Genomic DNA, 26,067 nt, shown 5'->3' with positions numbered 1-26,067 from the left:
TTGGAATGCTATTTTTTCTTAGGTTTTAGATCATATATTTCATTGGTGCCTTGGGCTCCAAGGCAGGCAGGCAGGCAGGCAGGCAGGAAGGAAGGAAGGAAGGAAGGAAGGAAGGAAGGAAGGAAGGAATATAAACCCCATAAAATTAATAACTAAAAGGAACCTCCTCAAAGGAAGACAAGCCATCATCGCTGAATAAAGCCCACTTTATAGGGCTGTTGTGACAATCCAAGAGGGGAAGGGAGTTCTGGGATCCTGCCTGGAGCTTCTTAGGGGAGAGCCAGAATATAAATGTAACCAATAAAACAGCTGATTTATTTAGCGAAATCCAGGGGGGAGGGATCAAATATCCATTGGCTGACAAACAATACACTTGGCTAAACCCTTCTCCCTCAGCCCTCCTAAAAGGCAAGGCTAGGCCTGGGCCCTGGGACAATTTTTTTTTAAAAAAAAATGCTGCTTAAAAAACACAGCAGCAAAGGGTCTCCCTGCATGGCCTTTTGTCCAGGGAGAAGGAGAGAGAGAGAGAGAAAGCGAAGAGAAGCTTCTCTGGCGAGCGGGAGGGGCAGTTCTGGGTCTAAACCACAGTTACAGGGCTAATGGAGATTTTACAAGGATGCAGAATCAGGGAGTGATGAATTATTGAGGCTGCAGCAGACGGCATCCTCCACAGGGCTTTCCATTAATGTGAGGGGAGGGGGCGCGTCACTTGGACCACAACAGAGAGGCCGCTCTGCTGGGGCTCCAGAGTTGAGAATCCTGGGCTTTAGAGGGCATGCACAGTGGGCAAAGGGGGGGTGATGAGCACCTTCTTTCTGAATTGGAAGGTGCCCACCCCTTGACTGGATTAAGATCCAGCCTGCCTGACCCTATCTCCAGACTGAGCACAGCCAGACCTGACAGCTAAGTGGGGTAATCATGGCGAGAGATGCCCTCCTCTCCCGACATCAGCTGGGCCTTGTCTGGGGTGATGGATGGAGCCAGCCACTAATAAGCCCTCTCCATATTTGTTTCCTCATTTGCAAGCAGCGCCTTGCCGTGGTTTCCCACAATCCATCATTCTTTGCGTGGCCGGGCGCTGTAATAACAATTATTTATGCTCCCAATATTGTCAGAGAGATTAGCGATGTAGGCAGAGAGAGAGAGAGAGAGAGAGAGCAGCAGGAGAAGGGAAGTGGCTGCGTTTGATCAGTTGATGTGACCCAACCCTCCTCCGCCTCTTCTTCCTCCATCACCAGCAGCCCATGCGCAAAGTAATACCCAAAAAAGATTCAGGACGAAAGCACATTCCGGATACTGTGTACAATACAGGGAGCTGGCATGGTGGCACATTCCACAGGTGTGTTGTTGCACTACAGCTCCCATCAGCCTCAGCCACTTCCCATGATTCTTTGTTGGAAACCAGGACTGTTCAAAGCGGTGTTATTCAACTGGATAAAAACCTCCAAGGAAGGAGATTCCACAACCTCCCAAGGGAGACCATTCCTCTGTTGGACAGCTCTGGTGTTTAGCCGGAATCTCCTTCCTTGTAACTTGAAATTGTTGGTTCAAATCCTACCTTCCAGAGCAGGAGAAAACAATCTTGCTCCCAATGGTGGAGCTTCATGCTCCGGCACCGGGGGGCGGGAAGCAGGCAGGGGTGGGGCTGGCGTACGTTCTGGGGGTGGGGCACGCCGAGATGGAACCCTATCGGGATCCCGCTGCCCGGGGTGCTCCGCCCCCTACACCCTGCCCTTCCTACGCCAGTGCTTGCTCCATCTTCCATGAGACAACCCTTGAGATATTTGAAGTTTGGCTGTCACATCTCCTCTCAGTCTCCTCTTTTCCAGACTAAATATAGCCAGCTCCTTCAACCATTCTTCATAAGGCTTGGTTTCCAGATCCTTCATCATCTTGGTTGCCCTCTTCTGCACATGTTCCAGCTTGTCAACATCCTTCCCAGAATTGGACACAGACCAGGTCTCACCAAGGCATATGTGTGTGTGTGTGTGTGTGTGTTTATTTCTCCACTCAAATCTCTGGACTGAAACGTTTCCAGACTTTGACCCTTCCTTGCCTCGGAAAGAATGGAGAGACAAGAGTGTATGTCTTTGTGTTTTCCCCTCCCCTTCATTTTCTCTCTTTCAATAAACCCAAGCAAAGGTCTCAGCAGCATTCAATACAAACAGCTTCAGTGTGATAAACAGCACCAGGAAAGGGGGAGGCATACAAAAAAAGAAAACAAAATGTTTGTATGTAGTGCAAATAGACTCGTTGAGCGGTAAATAAAAGCTCGCGGAGCAACTCCCACCTGACAAGGCGGACGGGGGCTGCTCTTGAACAGTTTGGAGGCAGGAGCGACAGGAGTGTTCAGCGCAGATGGGCTAATGTGTCTCCTCTGAAGTGAAAGGGACAGACAGCCCTCTAGTGTAAAGACGGAGGCAGGAGTGCTTTGCCTTTGCTTGGAAAGTGTTGTCACTCAGGAGCAGCAAGGAGGAAGGACAGAAGGCTCAGGGAGGCATCTCTGCAACCAAGCACAGCTATGCCAGACTTGGCTGAGAGATCAATGGCATGCGGCTTCCTTTACGGTTCCTAATTAATGAGTTACAAATTAGGATGCTCACACTTTCTCCCACACACATCTATGTATATGTCCCAGGGGGTGAGGAAGGCTGATACCTAGAAAAGCAGGAGGGGCCCTTCCTAGCAAAAAGGGATGTGGGTGGCACTGTGGTCTAAACCACTAAGCCTGTTGGGCTTGCCAATCAGAAGGTCGGCAGTTCAAATCTCCATGATGGAGTGAGCTCCCGTTGCTCTGTTGCAGCTTCTGCCAACCTAGCAGTTTGAAAGCACACCCGTGCAAGTAGATAAATAGGTACCGCTGCAGCAGGAAGGTAAACAGTGTTTCCGTGCACTCTGGTTTCTGTCACAGTGTCCTGTTGCACCAGAAGCGGTTTAGTCATGCTGGCCACATGACCCGGAAAGCTGTCTGTGGACAAACTCCCTCGGCCTGAAAGCGAGATGAGCGCCGCAAACCCATAGTCACTTTTGACTGGACTTAACCATACAGCGGTCCTTTACCTTACCTTCCTAGACCTTCTAGAGCCCTATTTGCACTGCACATTGAAAGCAGCATGTGGACATTCAAAGAAGCTGAATGTCAGAAGACTCATAGAACTCGTAGTTAAGCTATGTATCTCACTCCCACAAGCAGCAGAAATGGCCACAAGCTTGAATGGTGTCAGGACTAGACAAATGGACCGAAGACAAGAGTCTCAATGGCTACTAGCCACAAGAGCTATATTTGCCAGTTGCTGGGACACGCAAGCAGGAATAGTGCTCTCACACTTTGCAGTGTGGTATTGGTTACTCCCAGGTGGGGTGAGGCGCCAGGCCAGACGGCAACAAAGCGACCCCAACCCTGCAAAGCGGGACCATGCAGACCCACCTGCCCGGCCATGTGGGGGGAGCCCAGCTGGGCGACACGCCATTGGTGGGCAGAGAGGAGTACCAGGCCAGACCCTGCTGGGTGTGGGAATGTTCAGGGAGGCAGGAGAGGATATATTGTTTTATAATATCCTTAAAATAATGAGAGCCAGTGTGGTGTAGTGGTTAAGAGCAGTGGACTCGTAATCTGGGGAACCGGGTTCTCGTCTCCGCTCCTCCACATGCAGCTGCTGGGTGACCTTGGGCTAGTCACACTTCTTTGAAGTCTCTCAGCCCCACTCACCTCACAGAGTGTTTTTTGTGGGGGAGAAAGGGAAAGGAGAATGTTAGCCGCTTTGAGACTCCTTCGGGTAGTTATAAAGTGGGATATCAAATCCAAACTCTTCTTCTTCTTCTTCCTAACTTGTGTTAGCAAGTCCCTTTACTTAGCAGAGTGCATTCCCCTTTTAAACACACAGCAGTTAGCTTGTTGCAAGCTTGTTTTAAGCTTCTCAGTATAGGATTCCTGGTAATCCCCTTTTCTCCCCCTTAAAAAGAATAGACACGACACAATCTTTTGTAAAGTCTATAAAAAGAAGTTTACTCACACATTCAGTTCACAGATGGATCCCTGACGGCAGACTTATGTTACAAACTATATACATGTGGAACTACCCCATATGGGAGTTAGTCCCAGTGACTGCAGACAGGCAGTCACTGCTGCTCACACGGCGAAAGCAAGTTGGAGAAGAGAGAGAGTGGGAACTGCCTTGCCCCTTTTGGTACCTGGGCAGGTAAGGTCACGCCCACCTCTAGTCACATGCAGAGGACGTTTGTCCCAGCTCAGGAGGAAACAGGAAGTTTTCTACTGACTGGAGCAAACATCCCCTTTCATGTCCACTCTAGGAATGTTGTACTTGACTGTTATCTATGTGTCACATCCCACACTGGGGTCCCCCACACTATGCCCCATGGCACCCCCACACTATGCTCCCACTCACTGAGGTCTTTCTTGCAGGTCTCCCGCTGTTTGGCCCCTGTGAAGACACAATACTAGCCTGGCAGGTCGCTGGCCTGATCTAACAGGATCTTCAGATGTCTTTGTTTTATGTATGCAAACAGTGACAGACAGCAGTGGGTGGCAATAAACAGGGAGCATACGCTCGCTCATCTGCCTGCAAAGCCACATTTGCTAATTCAGTGGGGCACACAGGAATTTCATGATAAAAGACATGTGTATCCATCCGTATCTCAGAAACATATACCTGTGTGTAAGTATCTCACCTTGTTGAACCAGGGTGATGTGCTTTCACACACACAAACTCTCATTGATTTATTATACACTGCCTTCTGTCACTCACAATTACAAAAAAACACAGAAAGCTAAAAACAAACAAAAGGTAACACTGAAAAGTACAACCATAGAATTGGAAGCAACCCTGAATTTAAACAATATAAAAATATTGCAAGTATATTAAAATACCAATAATAAACATAGCACCACCATATTAAAAGCCCTTTCATTAAAGAGCAGTCTGTTCCCAAAGGCCTGTTGGAATAAAACAGTCTTTACCAGCTGGCGTAAGGACAACGAGGAGGGAGCCGGTCTACCTGCTCTAGGAAGGGAGTTTCAAAGCCTAGGAGCAGCCACTGAGAAGGCCCTGTTCCACGTCCCCACCAAGCGTGCCTGTGAGGGTGGTGGGACCAAGAGAAGGGCCTCCCTTGAAGATCTCAGAGCCTGGGCAGGTTTGTATGAAAGGATAGGGTCCTTCAGATAGCCTGGGCCTAAGCTGTATAGGGCTTTATAGGTCATAGCCAACACTTTGAATTGTGCCTGGAGCCAGGAGCCAGTGGAGCTGTTGTAACAAGGGAGTTTGATGTGCCCTATAACCAGCCCCAGTCAACAGTCTGGCTGCAGCTCCTAGGCCAGTTGAAGTTTCTGAACAATCAAACATTGCCCCATGTAGAGCATGTTGTTGTTGTTTAGCCGTTTTGTCGTGTCCGACTCTTCGTGACCCCATGGACCAGAGCACGACAGGCAGAATGTAACAGACCATGTTACATTCATGTAACTAAGGCATGTGTCACTGCGGCCAGAGCAGACATCTCCAGAAACAGGGTTAGCTGGCACACTAGCTTTGCCTTCGTACCCTCCAACATTTCTCTGGTGAAAATAGGGACGTCCTATTCAATAATAGTAATAGTAATAGTAATTGTTAATTGTTGTTGTTGTTGTTTTGTTTATACCTTGCCCATCTGACTGGGTTGCCCCAGCCACTATGGGTGGCTTCCAACATATACAAAAAATAAAAAATAAACATTAAACATTAAATAACTTCCCCATACAGGACTGCCTTCAGATGTCTTCTAAAGGTTGCATAGTTACTTATCTCCTTGGCTCAGGGGTCACATAACTCCGTATCCTCCAACATTTATCTGATGAAAATAGAGGTGTCCTAAGGAAAAGCAGGATCAAATCAGAAACCGGGACGGCTTCTGTAAATCCAGGACTGTCCCTGGAAAATAGGGACACTTGGAGGGTTTGTACCTGTGCAAATGCACTGCTGGCCACCACAGAAACCTGGGCATCCATGCTCAGGGCTGAATCCAGGAGCACATCCACAGTGTGAACTCATAGAATCATAGAGTTGGAAGAGACCACAAGGGCCATCCAGTCCAACCCCCTGCCAAACAGGAAACACCATCAAAGCATTCCTGACAGACGGCTGTCAAGCCTCTGCTTAAAGACCTCCAAAGAAAGAGACTCCACCATACTCCTTGGTAGCAAATTCCACTGCCAAACAGCTCTCACTGTCAGGAAGTTCTTCCTAATGTTTAGGTGGAATCTTCTTTCTTGTAGTTTGAATCCATTGCCCCGTGTCCGCTTCTCTGGAGCAGCAGAAAACAACCTTTCACCCTCCTCTATATGACATCCTTTGATATATTTGAACATGGCTATCATATCACCCCTTAACCTTCTCTTCTCCAGGCTAAACATACCCAGCTCCCTAAGCCGTTCCTCATAAGGCATCGTTTCCAGGCCTTTGACCATTTTGGTTGCCCTCTTCTGGACACGTTCCAGCTTGTCAGTATCCTTCTTGAACTGTGGTGCCCAGAACTGGACACAGTATTCCAGGTGAGGTCTGACCAGAGCAGAATCCAGTGGTACTATTACCTCCCTTGATCTAGACGCTATACTCCTATTGATGCAGCCCAGAATTGCATTGGCTTTTTTAGCTCTTGGGAAACCACACAGAGCAATATCAATATGGAGTGTTTCAAAGAAACGTACAAATTTAACAGCCCCCCGAAATCAGCCGCAACATAAACGCACAGGGCAGCGTGTCACAGACCTTCAAAATCGGATGGGAGATGAGCCGCTTCCCTGCAAATCTGGCTTGCAAAGAAAAACCCTGTTGCTTTGATGTGGGGAAAGCACATCGCCTTCAGACGAATCCATCATATTTACTCACTGTTTTAGTGCTAAGTACACAGCTGAACTCCCGGCAAACGTGAAATGGCTCCTGCAAGAGAGCTCGGTCTCCATATGGTTCCGCCGTTGCTCTTCAAAGCAACTTCATTATTTCCGATGCAGAACAGCCCCCAAGGCGGGGAAGGCATTGCACTGTGTCCCAACTCCTGGACCTAGAGATGCATGAGCACCCTGCCCCCAAAGGGCCTTAAACCTTGACAAGTATGCCAAGCGAGAGCACATTCAGGGTCGATGTTCTTCACGTTCTGCAAGCGAGCAGGTACAAATTACTGGCCAGAGCAGAAGGCAGAGTGAGGTGATCCCTTCAGAAGAAACTGCTGAATCAGGTCAATGGCCCATCTAGTCCAGTATCCTGTTCTCACAGCCAGAGCCAAATTTAGGTTTGTTGAGGCCCTAAGCTACTGAAGGTAATGGGGCCCTTTGTATGCCCAGCTGTCCTTTGTCAACAACAAATTGTCACCGTTTTTTTGTGTTGAATATACGCTATATGGTAATTTATGGACCTAATAGGAACCTAAAGCCATTTGCACATAACAAAATACCGGTATGTATTTTATCAAAGTAATTGTTGAACTGTGAAATACAATTAAGAAGAAGTATATTAATAGTGAAATACAATTAAGAAGAAGTATATTTATTGGGGGGCACGAGAGTGGAGACAGAGCATAGCCATCATGGCTAATAATAATAATAAGTTCCTTATCAGGATAGACTGTGTTCGTGTGCCCAAGACATTGACTCTGTAAAGCATATTTTGCTGCACTGTGTGAAATTCGAGCAAGCCAGGGCTGAACTGATATTACCCCTGTTAAGACTTTTCCCGGGAAAATCAGAGGCTTACTATGTCAGGTTCCTACTGGAAGACCGGATAAATGATAGAACATTAGCAGTGGCGAAGTTTCTATCGGTGGTGGCAAGAACAAATGATCTCTCTTCCTAAGTCTGTACATAATGCTTATATAACCTGAAGGCGGGCTGTCAAAACTGTGTACCGTTTTATAATGAATTGTTGGGTCTCTGGACCGTAATAAAGATAATAATAATAATAATAATAATAATAATAATAATAATAATAATAATAGTATTTATTATTTGTACCCCGCCCATCTGGCTGGATTTCCCCAGCCACTAGCAGCAGTTGTTCTCTTTCTTCTCCATAAATTTGTCCTGTCCCCTTTTAAAGCCGCCCAAGTTGATTTCTCCCATCATGGTTTAACATTGCATGAAGAAATCCATCCTTTTCTCTGCCCGGAAGTGGCAGCTGATGGAAGGTTGTGGTAGCAAGATGCAGGCACACTCCCTCAATGCTTCCTCTGAGTCTCCTGGCCACCCCACTCCATTAGAGATCAGAGCTGGGCGTCTCTGGCCCTACCGTTAGGCTAGTGAAACAACGGCCTAAGGCAGCAGATCCTGGGACGGGTGGGCAGGGTGGCGTGGCATGAATCCCAGGAACCAGCCTGTGCTCCTCAGGCAACAGGGAAGGTCGTCTCATTGCCGTTGTTGAAGTAAGATTCAGCTGCCAATTCAGCGGGAAATGGATGAGGATGAAAGAGTTCTCCTTTCCCTCAGGCAGCACAATCTCTTGAGCTGGCTCTGCTCACAAATGTTTCAGGTAGGAACAGAAGAAGCTGCCTCACCACCCCCACCCCCAAGTGAGAAAGTTGGTCCATCTAACTCAGTATTCCCTACACTTACAGCAATGGCTCTCCAGGGTGCTCGCTTCGGCAGCACATATACTAAAATTGGAACGATACAGAGAAGATTAGCATGGCCCCTGCGCAAGGATGACACGCAAATTCGTGAAGCGTTCCATATTTAAAAAAAAAAAAAGCAATGGCTCTCCAGGGTTTCAGACTGGCGACATTCCCTAATGTCCCTTAGGATTGAACCTAAGGGACCTTCTGCATGCAAATGCAGCCAGTGGCGTCGCGAGGTGGGGGTGATGGGGGCGGGGCGCCCTGGGTTCCTGCCCCGCCCCGCCCCACCCCACCCCACCCCACCCCGCCCAAGCCGAGCCCCGACAGCGGGCCCCGAGCAAGCCGCAGAGTGAGACAGCCTTGCCCGCAGCCTGCTCGCAAACCTGCTCGGTGGCCTGTGAGCAAGCCACGGAGCGAGGCCGCTCCGCCCCACGGCCCGCCTGGGGCCCGCCCGCTGGCGCCGCGTGTGATACACACGACGCATGCGCCGCTGCATATGACGCATGCCACGTGCGTCATACATAGTAATGCTGTGCATGCGCGCCGCCGCTGGGCCCCCGGGTTTGCCGCCCTGGGTGACCGAGTGGCTTCCTCTGCCACTGAATGGAGATGATGTTTTGCCGCTGAGTTTTGGCTCTTCGTCCGCTAACAAAGCAAGAATTAGAAGCCAGTTCTCATTCAGAACAAAATAGGATTTCAACAGGAACATAAGAAGTTGCCTTGTACTGAATCAGACCATTAGTCCACCTAGCTCAGTGCTGTCTGCACTGAATGGCAGCCATGGCTTTCCAGAGTTGCAGGCAGGGGACCTTCCCAGCTTTACTTGGTCAGCCTGGGACTTTCTGAGCAGTGTTCGAAATGAGCCAGGTGCCAGGTGCATTTTGCACCTGGCTTTCGACCACTTGCAACCAAGTGAAGATACCTGGGCACCAGGATGGCACCTGACATCTCCACCATCTGGGGGTCACTGGATCTGGATCAGTTGTTGTAGTTGTAGTTGTAGTTGTAGTTGTAGTTGTAGTTGTAGTTGTAGTTGTAGTTGTAGTTGTAGTTGTTGTTGTTGTTGTTGTTGTTGTTGTTACACCGCCCATCTGGATAGGTTTCCCCAGCCACTCTGTGCAGCTCCCAACAGAATATTAAAAACACGATAAAACATCAAACATTAGAAACTTCCCTAAACAGGACTGCCTTCAGATGTCTGCTAAAAGTCAGATAGTTGTTTATTTCCTTGACATCTGATGGGAGGGCGTTCCACAGGGCAGGTGCCACTACCGAGAAGGTTCTCTGCCTGGTTCCCTGTAACCTCACTTCTCACAGGGAGGGAACTGCCAGAAGGCCCTCGGAGCTGGACCTCTGTGTCCAGGCTGAACGATGGGGGTGGAGATGCTCCTTCAGGTATACTGGGCCGAGGCCGTTTAGGGCTTTAAAGGTCAGTACCAACACTTTGAATTGTGCTCAGAAATGTGTTGTTGTTGTTGTTGTTGTTGTTGTTGTTGTTGTTGTTGTTGTTGTTACTAATAAGAATAATAATGTGGACCATCCCAGGATCAAGTGACATTTCTTCTTTAAGTTCTCAAAGCTCTTAACCTAATTCAAGGTTGCCATCTGAAACAGTCAGGTGCTTAACTGAGAATCAATCAGTCCGTCCATCGTTTGAAAAATAAGATTTAGAGCTGTCTGTTCCCCAAAAGGCAACTAGACATTCCATTTTGGCGACTGCAATTTTGGTTTAAAGAGCCTTTTGGTGCATACCTTATTTATCTGCATTTTTAACACTGCTTCCTAGCTGAGCGGACCTTCCTTGCAACACCTTTTTTCAGGCTGGGGGAGAGCAGTGTCATCGCACCAAATTTGCATGACCTCCTCTGAAGGGGGACGGAGTTGCATAGCCTCATTGCAACCCTTTAAACCAGCCTTGTAGGCAGTTTTTGTTTTTTGTTGTTTTTTTTAAAGCGGGGGGAGCTGTTAAAACCAGATTATGCACCTTAAGGAGAAAATTGGCGATTTGATCTTGTTAAGAGAGAGAAAAGTATGCAGGGTTGGCAATATCTCTGTTGCGAGAGGCTGCAAGGACAATGCAAATATGTGGGGTTTGTTTTCTCTTCCCTCTTCTTTTTCAGCTGCACCTCAGAATCAGCAGAAGACAGGAGCTGACTTAATTAGGTGTACTCTCTCCTTTCCCCCTGGACTTGAAATGCTTTCTCTTGCCATCACCTTCATTAAGATCTTCCTCTGGCAGCCAAGCTCTCCCCTTTGATGCTTCTGGCGAAGGGAGGGGGGTATTTATTTCGGAGGTAGGAAGGAACATCAACAGCTCTTGCCTTGGGCCAAAGGAGCTGCCTGGCTGTGGCCGAGGCAGGCACTGGAGGGCGCATAGAAATATGTTCTCCAAGATGTTCACAGAGCCATTCCCAAGACCACCTCAGGCTCTTTGAAGGCAGCAGTCGCCTACGCACCATACACTTAAAGTGCATGGCCTTCCCCCAGAAAATCCTGGGGGCTGTAGTTTGTTAAGGAGTGCTGGGAATCCCAGCTCCACAAGGGGTCAACTACAGTTCCCAGAATTCTTTGAGGGACACTGTGCCATTATCAACTTTCAGGAAGAATGTGAAAACATTCCTCTTTTGCAGGCAAGAATACTGAAGAATGCTGCTCCTGGGTTTTTTAAAAACTGTAACGGATTTTAGATGTTTTTAATTGCAGTTGTTTTTTTGAATCTTTTAATCTGTTTACAGTGGTACCTCTGGTAGCGAACACAATCCGTTCCAGGGTGCTGTTCGCACCCCAAAAGGTCTGCAACCAGAGCAGCACTTTTGCGCATGCGCGATAGAGGAATTCTGCGCATGCACGACGTGCACAGAATGTTTCTGCACATGCGTGAAGCGCACAGAATGCTTCTGCGCATGTGCGCCGAAACCCGGAAGTAAACACATCCAGAGTTGCCGCGTTCTTAACCTGAAAAAACGCAACATGAAGCGTTCGCAAGAAGAGGCATGACTGTACAGTTCTGGGCTCCTTGCAGAGTTAGAGCAGGATATTATATCTGTTAATAATAATGATAATGATAATAATCAGTACTTTTTTTCTTTAAAAATGTTTAGGGGTACTCTCATTTTGACTCAAGAAAAATCACCATTTTATAGTTCAAATCGGGGAAAATAAATACAGTAAATGGACAAAAGTACAAAGATACACAAAATATTTAGGTGTATACGTACACCTGCATCCCCCTCACACAAAAAGCACAGAAGAAGAAGAAGAAGAAGAAGAAGAAGAAGAAGAAGAAGAAGAAGAAGAAGAAGAAGAAGAAGCAGCAGCAGCAGCCATATTCTGGGGAGATAAAGGGAGGTTTGCTTGTTTGTTTGTTTGTTTGTTTGTTTGTTTTGTTGCATTCAGCTCCCATCTGTATCTTCAAGGAGCTCAAGGTGGCATGCACAGTCTCTCTCCTCCTCCCCCCCCCCCAATTAATTGCCGCAACAACCCTGTAAGGTAAATTAGGCTGAGAAGGGCCATGACTGGCCCCCAAAGCCACACCCAATGAGCTTCATGGCTGGGTGGGAATTTGATTCCTGGTCTTCCAGGTCCTAGTCCTCATTTAATCCACGCAACAACCCTGCAAGGAAGGTCAGGATGAGAGGCAGCAACTGAGCCAAGGTCACACCCCAGCCAGCTGAGTTTTTTGCGGCAGACTTCAGGCTTGATCATCAGAGATGGAGAAATTTGTTTCGGTTCAACTTCTGAAACCAAACAACACAAGACCCAAAATGCAGGCATCCTTCAAAATGTGCCCTGATCCAAATTTTTGAAATGTGGTCCTCTAAGCAACCAGTGTTTACACACACAAAAATAATGCATACGTTGGGTAAAAGTGGGCATTAAAATGAAGTTATTTGTGAAAATATGCATTGTATTAGGAGAAATTGCTTGCAAAATTGGGGACATTAGTCAAAAGGGCATGCAAAAACATATATGGAGAAATCCCCATTAAAACACTGAGGATTTTCTTTAAAAAGAAAATGTGCAATTGCTTTATTTATTTTATTTTATGCATTCATTCTTTTGTTTATTGAATTAATATACTGCCCTATACCCGGAGGTCTCAGGGCAGTTCACAGAAAAGATCACAATATCAGAAATGTGGAGAACCAAATTTAAGATTGGGAAAATGAGAGCCTGAGATAAACGAAATCAATAGGACCTTCCACTCCTAAACTTGACTGATCTCCCTTGTTTTCGTTTGGCTCTGGTACTAGAACTTTGACATCCATCGGCCAAAGTCTGATGCAAAATTATGGTGCTGAGGGTGCAGGGAGCTTCCATGCCTTCAGAATGAGGAGGCAGGTTGCCCTGGAGGCCAGGTAAATGTTTCTCAGCTCTGATCTCACACAAATCCACTCAAGATTCTCCCTCAATCTTTCTTCATTCTGATAACCTAGTTTAGCAGAGGGAGGAAGCTGGCCATTTGTTGTAGTCCACAGGTTGTCGACCTTGAGGCTGGATTACTGCAATGTGCTCTTTGTGGGGCTGCCCTTGGGCTTGGTTCAGAAGCTCCGGCTGGTGCAGAATGTAGCAGCCAGACTGCTGATAGGAACATGTGATGCCATTGGTAAAAGAGGCAGGTTCAAGGTCCTTGTATTAATTATGTCCTGAGCGACTTAGGTCCAAGGTACCTCAGAGATCACCTGAGAGCCTTATATCCCAGCTCAGCCACCAAGATCATCTGCAGGAGCATTGCTGGTCATTCCCAGAGTTGGCAAGGCTTCTTTGACAACAACAAGAGACCAAGTCTTTAGTGTCATGTGGAACTCTCTGCCACTAGAGACTAAGCAGGCACCTTCTGTGCCAACTTTTAAATGCCTGCTGAAAATTCTTCTCTTCCACCTGACAAGGCATACACAGGCAATGAAGAACACACCCTTCCAAAGGGGTTAATTGATGTCTGTTTTTAACTTTTTCAGTGGTTTTTAAATGTTTTATTAGGTTTTTTTAGAAACTACTACATATGTGAACCATGGTATACAAATGTTTTCATAAATAAATGCCACTCGGAGTAAAACAAAAAAAAATCTACTGCAAGCCATGTCTCAACCTACTAGATCTTATTTTAAACATCTGCATGCTTCTCTATAACAGGAAAATTCAAATGGGCAGCTCACCCTGGACAGCTGCTGCTTGTCATTCCAAAGCTTATCAACCTTACCTTAATCCCCAAATGCTGCCTGTTATAGCAGCCATCCCAGACTTAGTGCCCTCCAGATGTTTTGGAGCATGACATGAATCAGCCCCAGTCAGCATGGCCGGTGCTCAGGGATGTTGGGAGTTGTAGTCCAAAACCTGGAGGCTGCCAAGTTTAGGAAAGCTGGGCTCATTCCACAATTCCCTGTATGGTTTTCCTAAGTTACCGCAAACTACAGCACAGGGGTGTAGCAAGGGGGGGCGGGGGCGGGCCGCCCTGGGTTCCATAATGGAGGGGGTGACAAATTATCAAGGAACAATTTTTTTAAAAAATGCTTGCTCCGAAGGTCTTATCTTACAATACTAGGGATTATATAGCTATATATGAAATTTCATGCATATCAGTTAATATCTTGACCCTCCTCCACCAAAATAGCTGTTCACTTGGCTGTTTTCCTATGTCATGAAGGCTGAAATTTCAGTTCAGAGAACACTTACTGTTCCCAACCCTAACCCCGTGGAAAGCCATCTAATTAGACTTTAATTTGATTTTGAGATGGTTTTAGGAGGTAATTTAATTATTGTTTGATTTTATACCAATGTTATGTATCTAATGTTAGCCACCCTGAGCCTGACTTTGGCCGGGGAGGGTGGGATATAAATAAAAGTTTTATTATTATTATTACTTGTTATTATTCCTTTGTAAGAAAATATGAAATAACTTAAAACCATTTTTGCGGGGGGGGGAGAATCAATGGGGGGGTTGACAAGAAATTTTCTGCACCAGGTACCACCTGACCTTCCCATGCCTCGGGGGGGGGGGGTTGACAAAAAAATTTTGCCCCCGGGTACCAATTTACCTTGCTACGCCCTTGCTACAACATTACTACAGCATTTCCTCACCTCAAAGCAGCAACAACAACTTAAAAATTCTGCTTGCCCTTGCATCCAGTCCAACCCCCTGCAATGCAGGAATCATGTCCCTGATAGATGGCCATAAGATTGTTGTGGGAATAGAAAGTGGGACACGGGTGGCTCTGTGGGTTAAACCACAGAGCCTAGGGCTTGCCAATCAGAAGGTCGGCGGTTAGAATCCCCACAACGGGGTGAGCTCCTGTTGCTCGGTCCCTGCTCCTGCCAACCTAGCAGTTCGAAAGCACATCAAAGTGCAAGTAGATAAATAGGTACCACTCTGGCGGGAAGGTAAACGGTGTTTCCATGCGCTGCTCTGGTTCGCCAGAAGCGGCTTAGTCATGCTGGCCACATGACCCAGAAGCTGTACGCCGGCTCCCTCGGCCAATAAAATGAGATGAGCGCCGCAACCCCAGAGTCGTCTGTGACTGGACCTAACGGTCAGGGGTCCCTTTACCTTTACATTGAAAACCATGTACACTGCCTCAAGCTCTTTGGAGGAAAGCTGAGATATAACTGTAATGAAATCAGTAAATAAATTTCACCATGTACAAACTATTAGCACTTAGAACATCAAGAAAAACAGAACAGGGCAATAGCATGTGATGCTGCAAATGGGAGATTAGTGACGCATGATTCGGAAACTTCAGCTGGTGCTGAACTCAGCAGCCAGGTTGCTCGCCGGAGCAAGACGGTTTGAGCATATTACACCGATCCTGGTCTGACTGCACTGGTTACCAATTAGTTTCCAGGCCCAATTCAAAGTACTGGTTTTCACCTATAAAGTCTTAAACGGCTCAGGACCGCAATACCTCAAGGACCTGCAATATCTCTTTCCATATGGACCTACCCAGACCCTGAGATCATCTTCTGAGGCCCTCCTTTGTGTGCCTCCCCCTCGAGAGGTCCAGAGGGTGGCAACATAAGAACGGGCCTTCTCTGCAGTGGCTCCCCACCTGTGGAATGCTCTCCCCAGGGAGGTCCTCCTGGCGCCTTCATTAGACACCTTTAGGCGCCAGGCAAAAACATTCCTTGTCAACCAGGCCTTTGGCTGATCCGATCTACATCCTAAGCTCTTTTAAAATGCATTCTTTGGGGTGGGGGGGTATTGGTCTGTTGTTGTTTTTTTATTAGGTATATGTGGTTTTATATCTTGATTTTATTCTGTGAACTGCTCTGAGACCCCCGGGTATAGGGCAGTATATAAATTCAAGAAATAATAATAATAATAATAATAATAATAATAATAATAATAATAATAAGTCATGCACAGAAACCAGCTGCATGTCACGTGGATTATTATTATTATTATTATTATTATTATTATTTCAATTTATATTCCGTCCTTTCTCCTGAAGGTTGGTACTGTGGAAGGCACTATTTTAGAATACTTGGGTCCTAAGCCATTTAGTGTCATATGTTTGTATTAGCACCTTAAATTTGCTCCTGTATCTCACTGGCAGCCAGGGCAGTGCTTTCAGGGTGGGTGGCGCATGGCCCCATTGAGCTACCTCAATTGCCAGCCTATCAGTTGCATTCTGTGTGGGATGTGATACACAAGTAGCCATCAAGTACAACATTCCTTGTTTTCCTAGAGTGGACATGCAGGGGAATGTTTTGGTCCAGCCAGTCAAAAACTTCCTGTTTCCTCCTGGCTGGGACATACTTCCTTTGCATGTGACTAGAGGTGGGTGTGACCTTACCTGCCCAGGTAACAAAAGGGCAAGGCACACAGCACACTTCCTCTCTTTGACTTCCTCCATTGTTGGAGCAGCAGCTTTTTAGCTAGAGATGCTCTGTTGGCTTCCAGCCAACAGAGGACACTGGGATTTTCCCCATATGGGATAGATCCACATGTATATACTTTGTAACTAAGCCTGCCTCCAGGGATCCAACTGTGAACTGATGATGTGAGTAAACTTCTTTTATATACTATACACAAGATTGTGGCGTGTTTATTCTTGTAAGAGGGATATAGGGGAAATTACCAGGAATCTAATATTGAGAGGCTTACACAAGCCTGCAACCAGCTATCTGCTGTGTGTTTAAAAGGGGAATGTAAAACTCTGCTAAGTTATAGAAGTTGCTAGCACAAGTTAGGAAAGATATTAATAAACAATATATCCTCTCCTGCCTCCCTGAACATTCCCAAATTCTGTACTAGCTGCAGTTGCCGAATCATCTGCAAAGACGGCCCCACTTACAGGGCATTACATTAGTCCAGACAGGAGTTACTCAGGCCCCAAGTTTTATATGCTCATCATAACATCTTGAATTGGAACCAACACAGCCAGTTTTCTAAAACACCCCTCTTCATATGACTTTTGGTCAGCCACTAGATCTGGTGGAGAGCCACTGGGTCCAAGAGGATGGATCAGGCCAAGTGTCCAAACTCCACTTCTCCAGCAACAAACATAGTCAGTTAAAACACTTCCGTTCTCCGTTTCAGTCCACAGAGGACGCTCAAGGTGGTTTCACGATGCATAAAACATGAAATGCAACAAAACGCACAGCACCACTCAGGATAATCGGCAGTTCTTAAGAGAAAAAGCCAGCAGAGGGCTCCAACAAAGGATCAACTTCAGTGTTGGCTGCACTAACTGGCAGTGACTCTCCAGGGTTTCAGAGACAAAGTCTCTCCCATCCTAACCTGCATGCAAGGCTGATGCTTCTAACAGTAAGCTATGGTCTTTCATGGCTTGATCAGGTGTGGCACAGTGTTAGAAACTAGGATATAGGTTGTTGTTGTTGTTCAGTTGTTCAGTCGTGTCCGACTCTTCGTGACCCCATGGACCAGAGCACACCAGGCACGCCTATCCTTCACTGCCTCTCGCAGTTTGGCCAAACTCATGTTAGTAGCTTCAGGATATAGGTAAAAAAAGGTAAAGGACCCCTGGATGGTTAAGTCCAGTCAAAGGTGTCTATGGGGTTGCGGCGCTCATCTCTCTTTCAGGCCGAGGGAGCTGGCATTTGTCCACAGACAGCTTTCTGGGTCGTGTGGCCAGCAGGACTAAACCCCTTCTGGTGCAACAGGACACCGTGACAGAAGCCAGAGTGCATGGAAACGCTGTTTACCTTCCTGCCGCAGTGGTACCTATTTATCTACTTGCACTGGCGTGCTTTCGAACTACTAGGTTGGCAGGAGCTGGGACAGAGCAACAGGAGCTCACCCCGTCGTGGGGATTCGAACTGCCAAGCTTCTGATCGGCAAGCCCAAGAGGCTCAGTGGTTTAGACCACAGCGCTACCCGCTAATCACCAAAAGGCACCTTAAGCCTGGGTTGTGGTTGCTACAATGGAATGTCTTGGTCTCATTTTTCCACCAACAAGGTTGGTTGTTGTTGTTGTTGTTGCTATTGTCATCATCATTATTATTATTTCCATTTCTACACCGCTTTATATTTTAAAGAAAAAATCTCAAAGTGGTTTACAACACATTAACACATCAAAGAAAACAATCCAGAATAAAACAAATTCAAGCTTAAAGGAAAATATTTCAGATGCTTCTCTAAGTGACCTACTTATATAGCTGCCCCTTGGTAGAAATACTATAGGAAAGCAGTGTGGCATAGTGGTTACAGTGTTGGACTAGGACCTGGGAGATCAGGGTTCAAATCCCCACTCAGTCATGATGCTCACTGGGTGACCTTGGGCCAGTCACAACCTCTTACGCTACCTCATAGGGCCATTGTAGGGATTAACTGAGGAGCCGGGGGGGGGGGGGGTTGAACCATGTAGTCTTTGAAGAAAAAAGGTGGGATATACATGCAATAAATAAGCTCTTCTGGGACCAGCCAGGTGGAGATGTCAGTCATCAGTGTGGCATCCAGAGATCTCAACATGGTCACAATTGGACCCATGCCAGTCACAAAACGCGCCTGGCTAATTTCTAACACTGGCGGGGGAAAGGGCAACTGGAAAAGGGTTTTAATATTTGCATCATTCTGAAAAGTCACTTTGAGTCACTCTTTGTGGAAAAGTTACGGATAATAAGTAATAATACTAATACAGTACTGCTAATAATACTCTAGCAACAATAGAACTCTAGCAATGCCTAATACAGTACTGCAAATAATACTCTAGCAACATCTGGCTGGCCATCCTTGGCCCCATTCTTGGCCTGTAGGTTTTTTTCTCAGTTCCTAATCCCACCAGAGGGGATCTGTAGAAGAATATATTCCTTTAGGAGTAGCCATGGAGTGAACAGATGCTCTGTTTGACAGAGCCGCACATCTGGGGTGTGATCACCATCTTGCAGAATGCATAGCTTGCTGAATGTCAGAAAACCTCTGTAGGCTCCCATCTGAAACTGTAGCTCAGCAATCAACCTTTTCTCCCCAAACAGTGTTTTTTCCTTCTTGCTTGCTACCGTATTTTTTTTAAAAGGGAAAAAAACCACCAGCCAATGGAGACTAGCCACAGGTCGACACTCTCCAGAGCAGCAGAACATCTGGACAGGATAATGCTGCAACCATTCATGAGAACTACCCTTTCTCTCCAAAGAAGTCAGTCTGCCAAAAATAACAATAATAATAATTCACTTGCATCACTTGCAGGAGAAGGGTGGTGGTAGTTGGAATGAAATAGCAGGGCATCACCACAGCAGTTATAGCTGATGACCTGAGACAGCGGTTCTCAAACTTTTTGGGTTCGCCCTTGGTTCCATGAACTCATGTCCAGTGCCCCCTACTTTACCCCATAAAAACCATTTACAGTGGTCCCTTGGTTCTCAAACTTAATCCGTTCCAGAAGTCCATTCCAAAACCAAAGCGTTCCAAAACCAAGGCGCGCTTTCCCATAGAAAGTAATGCAAAACGGATTAATCCATTCCAGACTTTTAAAAACAACCTCTAAAACAGCAATTTAACATGAATTTTACTATCCAACGAGACCACTGATCCGTAAAATGAAAGCAATAAACAATGTACTGCAGTCACACAATCAATCACTCAGTAGCTGAACTGGGTTCCACACTGTCACAAAAACAAAACAGAAAAGCCGCAAAAACAAAAACGCAAATTAAATAGCAAAAACAGACAGAGCTCAGCGTAACACTCAAAACCGAAGTGTGGCACTCAAAACGGAGCACGTTCGGCTTCCGAAAAACGTTCGCAAACCGGAACACTTACTTCCGGGCTGGTTTTTGCAGTGTTTGGGTTCCAAGTTGTTTGTGTACCAAGGCGTTTGAGGACCAAGGTACCACTGTATTCAGAATAGCAGTTTGCACAACCCGCTAAGGGAGATAATAACACAATAAAATTCAAAACAGTAACAATTAATTGCACATTTAATCAAAATCCAATTAAAAATACTTCTTCAACAAAGCCAACAAAATTTATGAACTTGATCCAGCAGTACCAGCTTTTCAAAGTCTGATAGTCGTTTACATCTCCAGAACCCCCCTGCTACCCACTTTCCTCTTAGCACCCCCTAGACAACCCCACCACCTCCAGGGGGAAGTAGCCCCCACTTTGGGAACCGCTGATCTAAGACATAGGGGTCTGTTTCACACCTTGATCATCTTTCCCCTTTGTATTCTCTCTCTCTCTCTCTCTCTCTCTCTCTCTCCTTTCTTTCTCTCTTATTTATTTCCATGGCCCCTTTCCATTAAAATGTTAATTTTGGCTCTGCAAAAGTTAGAGGCACTGAGAGCACAACAGCAGCATCAAAACCAGTTGCAGGAAGCAACAACAGATCCAGTACAGTAGCAAGGGGACTTAAAGTGCTTTTATATACAAGTCACCTCCCCAAAATAACCCTTTCTCGACCTGTAAAAAGCATGCAGTGTCATAAATCTAAACATCCAAACGAAGGAGCTTCACACACAAACACAGAAAAAGAAATCAAATCTGGAGGAGGGAAAAAGGAAAGGAAGGTAGCTTTGATATTGAAACAAATCATTCCCACTGGATGACCATAAACAGGAGAAAGGCCTGATTCTGGTGGCAGGAATCAATCAGAAGAGTTCAAGGTGGACTCCCCTAAGGAGGGAGTCCCAAAGAGGCAGTGTTGTTTAGTGGTTAGAGTGTCGGACTAAGACCTTGGAGACCACGGTTCGAATCCCCACGCAGCCAGTAAGCTCACTAGGCGTGATCTTGGGCAAGTCACTGCCCCTCTCAGCGTAACTTACCTCGCAGGGTTGTTGTGCAGATTAAGAAAGGAGAGGGGCAGCCATGTACGCCACTTCCTTGGAGAAAAGGTGGGAGATAAATGCAATGAATGCTTTTGCGCCAGCTACTGAGACAGCTGTGCACCTTTTTGCCCCCCCCCCATTGCGGTGCATTTTTATTTAACGGCTGTGGTTTATACCATGCATTGCTACAGTACACCTGAAATAAAGGCATGACACAGGAGAAAGCACACCTGCAGTAAAGCAAAACTTATTTCCTATCATAATTGATTCTGTACTTTTTACTACTTTGTATATGCTTCATTTTGGTTCTGCTACTAATTGGAGAAAGGCAATAAGATTCCACCTAGAACTGCCCCCCCACAAGGATGCCATTGCTCCTGCAAGGAGCAGAAACTCCTTCTTGCATTTTAAAAAACGAATCCTCAGGAGGATGAATTCTGTGCTCTTCTTTCAAGCTCTAGTGGAATTAAGGTGTCAACACAGCCCCTTTTGCATCTCTGCTTCTTCTTCAGAAGTAATTTAACAAGAGTGCCAACAAGGGCCTTTTAATCCTGTAAAAACGAGCCTGCCAGGACAACTCCCCCCCCCCATTGAATCAACACATATCAAGTACTGTTGGTGGGAACATACAGAAGGGCCTGTGGAACTCTCTGCTTGAAGTTAACCCTCTGGCTCCCTCTGTGGTGAATTTTCATCACTGCTTTGAAACCTTTTTGACGTATTCTTTTCTGGGGAGGGGGAGAGATCATTTATATGAGAACTCAACATAACAACAACAATGACCACATTTTCCTGTTTCGTTATATATGGAGAAAGGGAGTATAGTCCAGTGGTTAGAGTATCAGACCGGGGCTCAAATCCTTGTTCAGCTGTGAAACTTATTGGGTGGCCCTGGTTCAGTCCCTGTCTTTCAGCCCAGCCAACTTCACAGGGTTGTTGTAGGGATAAAATGAAGAGGAAGAGAACCACCTTGAGCTCCTTGGAGGAAAGGTGAGATATAAATGTGATTGGTAAATAAATAAATAGCATCACAGTTCTCTCTTGCCCTTCCCCTGGCTGCTGAGCACTGCAAGACCTGTCTAAACGAAACTCCTGAGCTGTTGGGTAACTCTCATTCATTTCAGTGGAGCTCGTCTAGGCAAACTTGCCTCAAATGCTGCCTTGTGGTCCCCACCATGCCACCATTCTAGGCATCCAAAACCTGCCCCCTGTGGCCAGCCGCCACCTCTCCTCCGGACTCCTGGCAGCGCCGCCTCTGCAGCCATCTGATCCCCATGGAGCGCAGGTATTTGAGCAGAAGACCTGGAAGAAGACCTCATTTCCCTGCAACTGGGCAACCCCCTGCACACACAGTTCCCTGCCAAAAGCCAGCTGCCTTCCACGCCGATTACATCGGGGGGGGGGGGGAGGGGCATCATTACCCAGTGGAACGAAAGCGACGCCTAACCTACAGAACATGATTTCCTCACTTTGCATGTAATTTCACACACAAAGCCTTAATCCAGTTTAGCGCCTTGATTCCGCCCCCCCCCTTTTTTTTAAATGAAGCTGAGCAGAGGAGCAATTAGATAGTGATGCTTTTGGGCCAGCCCTGCTCATTACACCAACAGTGACACCCCACTCCCTGTTCCTCAGCCCACCATTTTTCACAGGACCACCACAGTGGAGATCAGATCTGCATGGGCTGGAGGAAGATGAGATGCCAGAATCCCCTCTTTCCACCTCATTCACGCTTTTCCTCCTTACAAAAAGCTTTGATGCCTTTTGAGGGTGGAGAACATTCCCCACCCCACCCCCCAACCCAAGAAAAGAATACTTCATGCCCCCTGGAAGGTATTGTACAGAGGAATCTGCCTTATCCTGAATCAGGTCATTGGTCCAGCTAGCAGTGGCTGCCCAGGATTTCAGACAGGGGATAATCCGAGACCCAACCTGGAGATGCCTTAGGGCCAACTGAACCTTCTGTATGTGTAAGAGGCACTCCCATCAGGAGCTACAAACATAGAAAGCCGCCTTAAACAGAGCCAGGCCATCTAGCTCGGTATTCCCAACACTGACTGGCAGCAGCTCCTAGGGGTTTCAAGCAGGGGCCGTTCCTAGCCCTATCTGGAGATGGAGGGTGTTGGACCTGGGACCTCCTGGGTGCAAAACAGGCAATTCCACCACCAAACACAGAAAACTGCCTTAAACAGAATCAGATCATAGATCCATCTAGCTCAACATTTTCTACACGGACTGGCAGCGGCTCTCCGGGGTTTCAGGCAGGGCGAATTCATTCCCAGTCCTGAGGATTGAACCTGAGACCTGTATGCAAAACAGGTGTTCTAAGGACCAAATATATATTGTTTTAGTTAAGAAATATCCCGGAGGTGAGCACACACAACCCATTATAAATACACACTCCCACTAGCAGCTCTATCTAATCAGATTGCTCTTGCCTGGATGGATGGAATGTCACGTTATCCCTGCGGTGTTCAGAAAAGCTCTGGGAAACTTTGGCCAACTCCATGGAGCTTTCAGCGCAGCTTTCTCCTGCCAGGGAAGTAAATGCTGCTAAAATACTTGATGCTCTGGGTGGTGGCGGCAATACTCCTAAAATGGCCATGGGGTCTTTTCCACAAACACCTCCCATCATAAAGTTCCCCCTGTTCGACACAGGAAAGGACCGAAAGATTGCCTCCCGCATCCACACGCCGAGGAAATGCACCGCAAGGGGTGGGGAGGGCACGCGGAGGGACCACTCCCCCCCCCCGTCTTTCCACGCTGGCCAGGCAAGAGCGCCTCTGCAGACACCTGCTGGAGCCGCAGACCGCCAGGGCCTCTGGGGGGCGCTCTTGAGAAGCCCATGAAAGATACGGAGCCCGACCTAAAGCAAGCCCCTTCAAGAGGGAGAAGGAGGTAGGATCTGAACTGGCAAGCCAGGAACACGGAACTTCTGCATCTCCAAAGCTATTTTTGAGGGGGTAAAATGCTAACCCTTTCCTCTCTCTCCGCCTGGGGGAGATGTTGTTTCTCTAACAGCCGAGCTGCCCCAAACTGGCGACTAGCAAAAAGAGCTATTTTGGACACACACGCTAAACAGCATTTCCTTTCATTGGAGGCCTTTGACTGTTTAGATTTCCAGCACCCCATGCCACTTATTCCCCCTCCCCTCAACCTGCTTTGGGGCCCGAGTTGAAAATGATTGAGATGGAGTTCTTTCTCCCCGACAGACACATTTCCCCCGGCAGACACTCCCCCCTGCAATAGCACAAAAGCCTGGCATGGAGCGGGGAAGACAAAAAGACGATGATAATAATCCCCCGCTCCGTGCGCTCAAATCCAGGCGCAACTCGCCGTCCGTTCTACATTCCTTGTAAACGCGCCAACGTCGAACTAGATTCTCCTCTACACACAAACGCACGTCCAGGGAGGAATTCTGCGCCAAGCGGGGCGGGGAGTGGGGGAGAGAGAGAGAAGCAAATGTCCTTCAAGGGCGGGGTAGGTCCCGCGAGCACCCCCACCCCCAAAGAAAAGACACAAACACACCGTCTATCCTCTCCGGACTTTCAGCAGGCGATGGCAAGTCCCCATAGCCTGCCTCCTTGAAAAGGGCACAGTTGGCAAACGCTTCTCCCCGACGCCCCTCGCCTTAAGTTAGACGGCTCACCCCTCCCTCGAAGTTGGCCCCTGCCGTCCCCCTCCCTTCCCAGAGCTTCCAGGGCCCGCGACAGACAAAGTTGCCTCCTCGGAACTTCTCCCCGCGCCGCGCCACATTCTTTCAGCTCCCCTCTCCAGCCCATATTTGTGTGTGTCCCCACCTAAAAAAAACAAAAAACAAAAAATTCCCCTTTGTGTCTCTTCCTCCGTGCCGTCACTTACCTTCAGCGATCGCCCTCTTCATTTTAGGGGCTCGGGAAAGGCACGGCTCGGAGGGCAACGGGGGGGACGCAGCGGCAAATCCTTCCCAAAAGAAACGCAGCGGAGCCTCATGCAAACTTCCACCCGGGTGCGAACACGACGACGGGGATGCTGCTGCTGCCTTTACCGGCGACAAGCCCGATGCCCGCCTGGCTCATCGGGCTAGCGAGGCGGAGCGCTCCTGCGGCCGGAGGAGCCAGCATCCAGGCAGAAGGGATTGAGGGAGGAGACGCCCCGCGCGCTGTGGCTCACACCAACGCGCCGGCGGCTGCGACGCAGGAAAAAAAGAGGCAGGCGCTGGATCCACCGAGCGCGTCCGCCCTGCTTTGCCTCGGCTCCGCTTCTGCCCTCCCGGCGTCAGGGTAGGGAGGAGCGGGTAGTTGTTTTTTTGTGGCGAGGCTTCCCAAACTGGGAAAGGGCGCGCTATCCGGGGCTCGGAGAAGGAGGGACGGCGGCGCTGGCGAGGCTGGTTTAGGCTGCTCCGGCGGGGGGACTGAAAGGTGATGAATGTTTTATGGGATCATGTGGTTTGACGTGAGAGGAATCGGCCTAGATCGGATTTACTGGCTAGAGGAGGGAGAGGGAGGAGGGAGGGGCCGCTGCCGCCGCGCGCTCCGGCGAGGGGGGCGCACGCGGAGCGCGTTAGGGAGTCCTGCAGAAAAACGGGGAGCGCTTGGCCGGAGCGGGCTTGGCTGTGGCTAGACGTCGCTCTCCACCACCAACAGGGGCTTGCCTGCGGGGAGACGAGGGGGACAGTGTCACCTGGCCCCCACCCACCCACAATACACGCGCGAGGTGTATGGGTCCCGGGAGCCTCTTTCCAAAGAGAAATCACTTCGGACTTGTGCGGAGGCGTGTTTGAAGATAGGAGAGTGCGAGGATGGAAGACCCTTCAGGACTAAGACAGGGCCCCGTTCGGGCTGGAGAAGGGGTTCGGAACTGATGGGAGGTGTGGAGGGGGGTGACAGAAGAGAAGACTGCAGCAGCGATGTTTCTCCCGGCCCGGGTCTGTCCGCGGCAGAACGCTGGCCTAGGCGACGAGGCTGGCAGCTCATTCCTGGAGGGACGGTGCCACCTATAGGACGCAGAGGAGAGAATCCGGACTGACTGTGCAGGGGGGGCGGGGACACGTCGGAGTGCAGGCGCATCTCTTCCTTTTGCTTCGGAGGATAGACATCTCATTCTTTCCTATGAAGCGAGACTCCTTCCTGGGAGGCATCGAGCACACTCCACGCCCACCGAGGACACTCCCGCACCCGAATTTCCCAATGCTTCCTAGCCTGGATGTCTGAATCTCTCGAATATCGCTCCCTCACACTTCTGGGACAGGTTGACGCATCCCTCATCACCCCC

General features: G+C 48.0%; 1 protein-coding gene and 1 non-coding gene across 2 annotated transcripts in view; one reads left to right on the top strand and one right to left on the bottom strand.

Annotated features, from left to right (window-relative positions):
- Positions 1-25,302, bottom strand: part of RTN4R (reticulon 4 receptor) — a 111,664-nt gene extending 86,362 nt beyond the window's left edge. Inside the window, exon 1 of the mRNA XM_033136024.1 lies at positions 24,676-25,302. Coding sequence (XP_032991915.1) covers positions 24,676-24,697 — 22 coding nt within the window. The 5' untranslated portion in view covers positions 24,698-25,302. The remainder of the gene's footprint in view (positions 1-24,675) is intronic.
- Positions 8,611-8,717, top strand: LOC117039341. Its single transcript, XR_004425759.1, has one exon. It is a non-coding gene; the product is annotated as a U6 spliceosomal RNA (small nuclear RNA).
- Positions 25,303-26,067: the final 765 nt, after the last annotated feature.

The sequence above is a fragment of the Lacerta agilis genome, chromosome 17 (genome assembly GCF_009819535.1).
Source record: "Lacerta agilis isolate rLacAgi1 chromosome 17, rLacAgi1.pri, whole genome shotgun sequence".
NCBI lineage: Eukaryota > Metazoa > Chordata > Lepidosauria > Squamata > Lacertidae > Lacerta > Lacerta agilis.
Note: the sequence above shows the minus strand (reverse complement) of the source record. Positions and strands in the feature narration are given on the sequence as shown.